Source organism: Oryx dammah, unplaced genomic scaffold (genome assembly GCF_014754425.2).
Source record: "Oryx dammah isolate SB20612 unplaced genomic scaffold, SCBI_Odam_1.1 HiC_scaffold_3, whole genome shotgun sequence".
In the NCBI taxonomy this organism is placed as follows: Eukaryota; Metazoa; Chordata; class Mammalia; order Artiodactyla; family Bovidae; genus Oryx; species Oryx dammah.
The window spans coordinates 62777242-62787954 of record NW_024070187.1 but is presented as its reverse complement, the minus strand read 5'-3'; the positions used below and the strand labels follow the sequence as shown (position 1 = coordinate 62787954).

At 39.9% G+C, this 10713-nt stretch overlaps 1 protein-coding gene across 2 annotated transcripts in view; it reads left to right on the top strand.

Annotated features, from left to right (window-relative positions):
• Window positions 1-5065: 5065 nt before the first annotated feature.
• The window catches only part of YIPF7 (Yip1 domain family member 7), a 40094-nt gene continuing 34446 nt past the window's right edge, over window positions 5066-10713 (top strand). The window contains exon 1 of one of the 2 annotated variants that reach the window (XM_040238135.1): window positions 5066-5181. In XM_040238135.1, the coding sequence (XP_040094069.1) occupies window positions 5091-5181 (91 nt within the window). In that variant the 5' untranslated portion in view covers window positions 5066-5090. The remainder of the gene's footprint in view (window positions 5182-10713) is intronic. The other variant, XM_040238134.1, reaches the window with a different exon arrangement.

Here is a 10713-nt window from a genome sequence, read left to right as displayed (position 1 = left end):
CAACTCCCAGAGTTCACTCAAACTCATGACCATCGAGTCAGTGATGCCATCCAGCCATCTCATCCTCTGTTGTCCCCTTCTCCTCCTGCCCCCAATCCCTCCCAGCATCAGTCTTTTCCAATGAGTCAACTCTTTGCATGAGGTGGCCAGAGTATTGGAGGTTCAGCTTCAGCATTAGTCCTTCTGAAGAACACTCAGGACTGATCTCCTTTAGAATGGACTGGTTGGATCTCCTTGCAGTCCAAGGGACTCTCAAGAGTCTTCTCCAACACCACAGTTCAAAAGCATCAATTCTGTTTCCCCATCTATTTCCCATGAAGTGACGGGACCAGATGCCATGATCTTCGTTTTCTGAATGTTCAGCTTTAAGCCAAATTTCTCACTCTCCTCTTTCACTTTCATCAAGAGGCTTTTTAGTTCCTCTTCACTTTCTGCCATAAGGGTGGTGTCTTCTGCATATCTGAGGTTATTGATATTTCTCCGGGAAATCTTGATTCAAGCTTGTGCTTCTTCCAACCCCACGTTTCTCATGATATACTTTGCATATAAGTTAAATAAGCAGGGTGACAATATACAGCCTTGACATACTCCGTTTCCTATTTGAAACCAGTCTGTTGTTGCATGTCCAGTTCTAACTGTTGCTTCCTGACCTGCATATAGGTTTCTCAAGAGGCCGGTCAGGTGGTCTGGTAGTCCCATCTCTTTCAGAATGTTCCACGTTTATTGTGATCCACACAGTCAAAGGCTTTGGCATAGTCAATAAAGCAGAAATAGAGGTTTTTCTGGAACTCTTGCTTTTTCCATGATCCAGTGGATGTTGGCAATTTGATCTCTGGTTCCTCTGCCTTTTCTAACAGCAGCTTGAACATCTGGAAGTTCATGGTTCATGTGTTGCTGAAGCCTGGCTTGGAGAATTTTGAGTTTACTAGTGTGTGAGATGAGTGCAATTGTGCAGTAGTTTGAGCATTCTTTGGTATTGCCTTTCTTTGGAATTGGAATGAAAATTGACTTTTTCCAGTCCTGTGGCCACTGCTGAGTTTTCCAAATTTGCTAGCACATTGATTGCAGCACTTTTACAGCATCATCTTTCAGGATTTGAAATAGCTCCACTGGAATTCCATCACCTCCACTAGCTTGTTCATAGTGATGCTTTCTAAGGCCCACTTGACTTCACATTCCAGGATATCTGGCTCTAGGTGAGTGATCACACCATCATGATTATCTGGGTTGTGAAGATCTTTTTGTGCAGTTCTCCCATTAATCTTGCCACCGCTTCTTAATATCTTCTGCTTCTGTTAGGTCCATACCATTTCTGTCCTTTATCAAGCCCATCTTTGCATGAAATGTTCCCTTGGTATCTCTAATTTTCTTGAAGAGATCTCTGATCTTTCCCATTCTGTTGTTTTCCTATATTTCTTTGCATTGATTACTGAAGAAGGCTTTCTTATCTCTCCTTGCTATTCTTTGGAACTCTGCATTCGGATGCTTATATCTTTCCTTTTCTCCTTTGCTTTTCGCTTCTCTTCACAGCTATTTGTAAGGCCTCCCCAGGCAGCCATTTTTCTTTTTTGCATTTCTTTTCCATGGGGATGGTCTTGATCCCTGTCTCCTGTACAATGTCACTAACCTCCGTCCATAGTTCATCAGGCACTCTGTCAGATCTAGTCCCTTCAAAATATTTCTCACTTCCACTGTATAATCATAAGAGATTTGATTTAGGTCATACCTGAATAGTCTAGTGGTTTTCCCTACTTTTTCAATTGAAGTTTGAATTTGGCAATAAGGAGTTCATGATCTGACCTACAGTTAGCTCCCGGTCTTTTTTTTTGCTGACTGCATAGAGCTTGTCTATCTTTGGCTGCAAAGAATATAATCGATCTGATTTTGGTGTTAACCATCTGGTAATGTCCATGTGTAGAGTCTTCTCTTGTGTTGTTGGAAGAGGGTGTTTCTATGACCAGTGCGTTTTCTTGGCAAAACTCTATTAGCCTTTGACCTGCTCCATTCTGTATTCCTAGGCCAAATTTGCCTGTTACTCCAGGTGTTTGTTGACGTCCTACTTTTGCATTCCAGTCCCCTATAATGAAAAGGACATCTTTTTTGGGTGTTAGTTCTAAAATGTCTTATAGTCTTCATAGAATCGTTCAACTTCAGCTTCTTCAGCGTTACTGGTTGGGGCATAGACTTGGCATACTGTGATATTGAATGGTTTGCCTTGGAAATGAACAGAGATCATTCTGTCATTTTTGAGATTGTATCCAAGTACTGCATTTTGGACTCTTTTGTTGACCATGATGGCTACTCCATTTCTTCTAAGGGATTCCTGCCCATAGTAGTAGATATAATGGTCATCTGAGTTAAATTCACCCATTCCAGTCCATTTTAGTTTGCTGATTCCTAGAATGTCAACGTTCACTCTTGCCATCTCCTGTTTGACCACTTCCAATTTTCCTTGATTCATGGACTAACATTCCAGGTTCCTATGCAATATTGCTCTTTACAGCATCTGGCTTTGCTTCTATCACCAGTCACATCCACAACTGGGTATTGTTTTTGCTTTGGCTCCATCCCTTCATTCTTTCTGGAGTTAACAGTAGGTATTACAATGTTTCTTCCAAATGTGCTGTCATTCTAGTCAGAATCACATAACTCACAAAGTCAGCAGGGTGTTCTCCAAAGGAAAAACTAGGCGCTGACAGGAAAGAAAAATGAACCTGGATACTGGGGAGCAATAAATGCCCATTACAAGAATAAAGGAATAAAGGATACAAGCCAAGAAAGTGCATTCCTAAGTGCACAAATGCCAAGAAAAATAGACCTTTATTCCTGAAGGGAATTAACTTTTCTGTGACTACATTTGTCTTAGAAAATCATATTAGCATCCAGCTATCATCTTAATTTTTTGCTTCTCTGACATCTCTTATTCTTTCTTTGTGAAACATTACTTGCTTATTAATTTTCCCATTCTAATTACTTTGATTCTTAATATTAGTTTTAGATTTATTAAACACCTCAAGTAAATATTTATTTATTTGAAAGGGAGTTAGTTATGTTTGGAACAGTATCTTTTCCAAAATTCTGTGATTATTTCTCTTTGGCAGTTGTGGAACATTTTCTTTCTTGCTCCCAAGGAAAAAAATTATCACATTAAAGAGAATAAGAAGAATAAACTCTTTTAAATTTATTCTAGGAAGATGAAAAAATATACAACTGTTCAAAAAAAGTTTAAGATTCTACTGAAAATAATCTCTGTAGATTGCAGTAGATTTAAACTTACAATCAAATGTGTGAGCAGAAATTATTGTTGTTGCTGACAAGTGTAATCATAATAATCATAACTAGTAATATTTATTGAGTGTTTGCAACTTGCCCCTGCCTGTGTTAACTGTTCCTGTTCAAAATTCGATTTAATCCTCACATTTTATACACATTTATATATACATGTACATATATGTTATATTTACCTTGATTTAGGTATATTATGAAGTTTAGGTATATTATGAAACACAGAGAAAATAAAATTAAGTTGTTGAGATCAAGATAAAATGCATACTACCTAAGAGACAGGTAGAAATTTTATTTTTGTTTTATGCATGAGGGAGCTGAATATCCTTGCAGTTAGGTAACTTGTGGCAGAATATATGTAATTCCTAGGAAATTTTTCTATAAAAATTAATTATATCAGTAGGGTAAATTTATATTGTATAAAAGTTTATTACATTTTGAAATTATTATTATAAAAATGTACTAATTAACTACCACTCATATCAATTTTCATAATTTCAGGCATATATTATGTTTTTGCTAACATTTACTCGCTATCAAACTGAAAAGTTGTAAGTGTTCAGTAATAATTCTGCTAGATTCCGATTTTTCTTCTAAGACAAAAGTGGAAGCTAATAAGAAATAGCCAAATTAAAAGTCAAGGATAATTATGTTCATATTAATGAAGGAAAACCCTGTAATTTTCTTTTCGTGTCATAGGACATATTGAACTCTTTAAAATTCATTCAATGAAGCAGAATTTTATGCCCACTTTCATGTGACTGTGGCTCATAAAATAAAAGCAGCATGGTCTTTAAAGGGCAGATGATCTTGAACAAATCTTATGTGGTATTAGCAAAAGGAACATGTAGAGAACACTGGGCAAAATGTATTTTTAAAAAATTAATGGAACACAACATGTATTTTTCCTGCCTTAATAAGAGTAGTAATTTATAGTATAGAGACATTAAGCTGCAATATAGACTGCCAAAATAATTACTTGATAAACACTGATAAAAAAACAACCTATTTCTCTGTCATCAGAGGTAGAAAATGATGACATATCTATCTGTTGGCTCATTAGCAGCTCTGTTTAGCTGAAAAATATTTGCTGGAGGTTGTAAATAAATATTGTTTAATATTTCCAAACAGATACACCCTAACATTGGTACTTTAGATAACCATAAGTAGTCTTCTAAGAAATGAAAATTAATGGAAGAAATGGGGCTGACAAAACTGATTTTCCACATTCGATCTGTTACATATTAAATGTGTGACTGTGCAAAAGTCACTTAACCTCTTTGAGCCTCTATTTTTATATTGAAAAATTGCAGTAATGAATGTCATAATCATATGTTATGCTTGCTGCCGCCAAGTCGCTTCAGTCGTGTCCAACTCTGTGCGACCCCACAGACAGCAGCCCACCAGGCTCCGCTGTCCCTGGGATTCTTCAGGCAAGAACACTGGAGTGGGTTGCCATTTCCTTCTCCAATGCATGAAAGTGAAAAGTAAAAGTGAAGTTGCTCAGTCGACTCTTTGCGACCCCATGGACTGCAGCCCACCAGGCTCCTCCATCCATGGGACCCTCCAGACAAGAGTACTGGAGTGGGGTGCCATTGATTTACAAAATTGAAACACTGGTTTCTGAGTAAGCTAAATTAATAGTAGCGATCATTCATCCATCTATGTAAACTTTCATCCTTTAATTTAACATAAATATGTATGCATAATTGTCAGTAGAGGGCAACTTGTTTCAGATATAGCTGTTGACCAACTCACAGTCTTTTGACATTTGACAGATCACCAGAGAGATTAAGAAATTACGGATGGAAATTCTCCTTATTCCCACTGGAAGTTGCAGTCAGCAACCACAGAAGAAACTTTGTCCCTATTTGGCAAGTTACTGTGCCATTACTGGTATGATTTTTACCGTCTTGATTATGTAAACTTGTATGACCACCTGCTGGATCTGCTACTTTAAAAGGAGTATTTCACTTTATTGAATAGAAGTCTGAGTGGGAGAACAGAGGAGTATACATCGGGGTGATGGCAGTTGAGATAGAATTAGTTAGTGGGAGATATGTTTTAGAGATAGAGTCTCTACAATTCACCAAAGGATTAGATAACTTCCTATTTAAATGAGTGGCTTGTAATACCATCTCCCGAAATGGAGAAAACAGTGTTGGTTTGGAGAAGGTAGAAGGTAAAAGAAAAGTTTGGATCACGTTACATTTTGAATTGTCTATATGATATGAAATAGTTTGAAGCTGAGAAGATAGGCAAGGGCTGCATATGTGACATGAGGAACTCTGTCTATATAGATGGTCTGTCAAGCCAGGGGAGTGGATGTGATCACCTTAGAAGAGAGTTTAGAGAGAGGACAGAGAAAAGGGTGGAAAGATAAAGGGAAGGAGACAGGGAAAAGAACAGAAACTTGCTGTGAATAGAATGTGGTGCTCTTTACATCAGGTGAGAATCCTTATTCATATTATCCAGCTTTTTTGATCATTCAGAACCCAGAAATAAGTAAATGAACTAAAGTAATTCATTGATCAATTATAATATCAATTTCAACTCTGTCCTTTAACATAAATAAGTAAGTGTTAGTTGCTCAGTTGTGCCCAACTCTTTGCAACCCCATGGACTGCAGGCCACCAGGCTCCTCTGTCCATGAGATTTTCGAGGCAAGGATACTGGAGTGGGTTGCCATTTCCTTCTCCAGGGGATCTTCCCAACCCAGGGACTGAACCCGGGTGTCCTGCGCTGCAGGCAGATTCTTTACCGACTGAGCTACAAGGGAATATTGTAACAGTTGGACGATTCATTAATGGAAAAAGATTTAAATAGATGTTTTATATACATATGGTGTTACATGTATAAGAGTAGTTTCAAAGTATTTTGATATATGTATTAAAGGGGGTGACAGAGGATGAATTGGTTGGATGGCATCACCAACTCAATGGGCATCAGTTTGAGCAAACTCCAGGAGATAGTGAAGGACAGGAAGCCTAGTGTACTGCTATCCATGGGGTCACAGAGTCAAAAGTGACTGAGCAACTGAATGACAACAGAAGTCACTTGTCAGGAGAGTGAAGTCATTTGGTCTTCAGTGTTTCATACCTTATAGCTCACTTGAGGTTTAGATTAATGTCATTTTTATATGCCATTTCAGTTCGCATTTTTTTCTGCAATTCATCTAATCAAACTGGTTTCCATAAATTAAAAAAAACTAAGTTGAAAAATTCAAAACCACAAAGTAAGTTTAAAATCCAACTAAATGAACTAAGATTGAAATGTTATTATCTTTGGCAAACTTTTCAGTGACTTTATATGTCAAAAGAAAGAGTGTACTCTGAGTCCTTGCTGTTATAGGAAGGGACCTAGCTTCTCACATAAAGCACTTTGAAAGAAGAAATAGGAAGTATCATAATCTAAATTTGGCTACCATATAACAATCTGGCCTTTTTCCATAAACTTGATGCCTTAGGATGGGGAAGTCATTAGGATTCTATAAATCATCTTCAATAACTATCCCTCTCTTCTCTCTTGAAAGTGAAAGTCACTCAGTCACATCAGACTCTTTGCAACCCCATGGACTATACAATCCATGGATTCTCCAGGCCAGAATACTTGAGTGGGTAGCTTTTCCCATCTCCAGGGGATCTTCCAAACCCAGGGGTTGAACCCAGGTCTCCCGTATTGCAGGTGGATTCTTTACCAGCTGAGCCACAAGGGAAGCCCAAGAACACTGGAGTGGGTAGCCTATCCCTTCTCCAGTGGATCTTCCTGACCCAGGAATTGAACCGGGGTCTCCTGCATTGCAGGCAGATTCTTTACCAACTGAGCTATCAGGAAAGCCCAAGATGGAAAGGGGGGCAGTTTGTCTTATTTTTTTAAAGGTCCATCTAGTCAAAGCTATGGTTTTTCCAGTAGTCATGTATGGATGTAAGAGTTGGACTATAAAGAAAGCTGAGCACCAAAGAATTGATGCTTTTGAACTGTAGTGTTAGAGAAGACTCTTGAGAGTTCCTTGAACTGCAAGGAGATACCAGTCCATCCTAAAGGAAATCAGTCCTGAATATTCATTGGAAGGACTGATGCTGAAGCTGAAACTCCAATACTTTGGCCCCCTGATGTGAAGAACGGACTCACTGGAAAAGACCCTGATGCTGGGAAAGATTGAAGGCGGGTCACGAAGGGGACAAAAGAGAATGAGATAGTTGGATGGCATCACCCACTCGGTGGACATAAGTTTGAGTAAGTTCCAGGAGTTGGTGATGGACAGAGAAGCCTGGCGTGCTGCAGTCCATGGGGTCGCAAAGAGTCGAACACGACTGAACGACTGAACTGAACTGAACTGAGTCACTCAGTCATGCCTGACTCTGTGACCCCACAGACTGTAGCACACCAGGCTCCTCTCTCCATGGATTTCCCAGGCAAGAATACTGGAGTGGTTTGCCATTCCTTTCTCCCGGGGATCTTCCCCAACCAGGAATCAAACCCAAGTCTCCTGAATTTTAGGCAGATTCTTTACTGGCTGAGCCACCAGGGAAGCCTCTTAGCCAATGGAAACTAAACCCTATAAAAATCTTCTTCCCATATATTTTTTGTACCTGGTTGGTCCTCTTCACCTGCATTGGACCTTTCCCAGTTCAGACAACTTCACATCATTTCCCTGGAATGAACTGTCTTCTTACTTCAGCACTGGTCTTGTCCTGACCCCTTCAATTCTTTCTTCCCTCAGCTGCCAAGACTTTTCTACCAATTCTCCCACTTCCACTGCTACCCTAGTCCAAGCTACCTTTATATCATGCATTTCTTACTGGCACAACATCCTCCTAATGAGTTTCCCTTTTCAACTTCTGCATAAGATTGATCATATAGTGAAGTCGCTCAGTCATGTCTGACTCTTTACGACCCCGTGGACTGTAGCCTACCAGGCTCCTCTGTCCATGGGATCTTCCAGGCAATCGTCCTGGAGTGGATTGCCAATTCTTTCTCCAGGGGGTCTTCCCAACCCAGGGATCGAACCCAGGTCTCCTGCATTGTAGACAGAAGCTTTACCATCTACGCCACCAGGGAAGTCTTGATCATTCCCCATGCTTAAAACCCTGCAGTGGCATCTTATTTCAATTATTATAAAATCTATATTCCTTGCCAAGGCTTTTATGATCTGGCCTCTACCTCTACCTTTAACCTCATCTTCTTCAACTTTCCTTTGATTCAAAACCATAACCACATGGCTTTTCTTTTCTAAGCTATAAACTGCCAATTCCTTGCCACCGCAGAGTGCTTGCTTTATACCCTCTTCACATAGTCTTTCAAATGGCTTCTTCTCATCAACCAGGTCTCAATTCAAATGATTTTCTTAAGAGAACTTCACTGAATACCCTAATTTTCTCCCCTTTGAGTTCTCCATTTTAATAGTTTATGCTCACTTCTTGATAGATTTTTGGCTAATTCCTGACATTGTTTTGGATAGATTGTGAGTTCTGGAGTTAGCCTACTAGGTTGTGAATAGTGGCTTTTTTCTACCTACTAACTTCCATCTGGGCAAGTTATTTAATCTCTACTTATTTTTCTGTAAAATGGAATAATAATACATTATAAGGTTGACACACAAGTTCAATGACTTAAACCTTAAATTCATAGACCTGTACCAGGCTAGTCATTGTTTTCTGTTGTAGACAGAGTAGGATTGATACTAAAATATGTCTCTTGAAGTACAAGTCTACTTCTACTTCATAGTTTGTCTACTTCTATAACTCCAAATCTAGAACACAGTCTGGTATTCAATAGATCCTCAAAAAAAAAATGCATGATTTATTGTTACCTGACTAGTGACCTGGCAAAAGACAGGTCTGATTAAAGATTTTCAAATTCCAGATATTTTTAAACAGTGTGAAGAAATTTACTTTACTATCTGCCATTGGCTCTAGCAGAAATTCCAAAGTGCAATGTAAGCTTGAACAGCAGATGTCAGTTACTGAGAGCTAGATACATGAGAAATCTCAAGTACTATAAAGGAGAATCAGTAAGAAGCAGATCACAGGAGAACTTAACCTCTAGCCTTGATGCTGATATTAGTGATGAAACCAACAGATCCAGATAGAAATTGGGAGTATTAGCCAGGTAACCTGAGTCAGAACTAGGAAGACGCCTCCTTGAAGTAATCCTTGAATGTAAAGGGAACCACCTCAGGCAGTTTCCTGGAAGAAATGGATCTGGTGCTAGGTTATTTGTGGCCCCAATTCCAACAAGTTACAGGGGGTAAGTTTCTACACAGCACCAAATAATTCTTGGAACATCAGCTGGGTGTCCTACAATTCAACTCAATTCTTAAGAATCCTAATAGACTATTAGCTTCCCTCTCTCCTCCCATCAGATACCAGTATCAAAGCCAGGTTGTTCCCTGTACTTCTAAGCTATAAATTGGTACTTCTGGCCTATAAATTGGCTATAAATTGGTGGTTCCCAGGATTACCTCCTTCAGTTCAGTTCAGTTCAGTCACTCAGTCGTGTCCGATTCTTTGCGATCCCATGAATTGCAGCATGCCAGGCCTCCCTGTCCAACACCAACTCCCGGAGTTCACTCAAACTCATGCCCATCAAGTCGGTGATGCCATCCAGCCATCTCAACCTCTGTCGTCCCCTTTTCCTCCTGCCCCCAATCCCTTCCAGCATCAGGGTCTTTTCCAAAGAGTCAACTCTTCGCATGAGGTGGCCGAAGTATTGGAGTTTCAACCTCAGCCTTAGTCCTTCCAGTGAACACCCAGGACTGGATCTCCTTTCAGTTCAGTTCAGTTTAGTCGCTGAGTCGTGTCTGACTCTTTGCAACCCCATGAATCACAGCACGCCAGGCCTCCCTGTTCATCACCATCTCCCAGAGTTCACTCAGACTCAGGTCCATCGAGTCAGTGACGCCATCCAGCCATCTCATCCTCTGTCGTCCCCTTCTCCTCCTGCCCCCAATCCCTCCCAGCATCAGAGTCTTTTCCAATGAGTCAACTCTTCACATGAGGTGGCCAAAGTACTGGAGTTTCATCTTTAGCATCATTCCTTCCAAAGAAATCCCAGGGTTGATCTCATTCAGAATGGACTGGTTGGATCTCCTTGCAGTCCAAGGGACTCTCAAGAGTCTTCTCCAACACCACACTTCAAAAGCATCAATTCTTCGGCCCTCAGCCTTCTTCACAGTCCAACTCTCACATCCATACATGACCACAGGAAAAACCATAGCCTTGACTAGACGGACCTTTGCTGCCAAAGTAATGTCTCTCTGCTTTTGAATATGCTATCTAGGTTGGTCATAACTTTTATTCCAAGGAGTAAGCGTCTTTTAATTTCATGGCTGCAATCACCATCTGCAGTGATTTTGGAGACCCCCAAAATAAAATGTGGCACTGTTTCCACTGTTTCCCATCACTTCATGGGAAATAGATGGGAAAC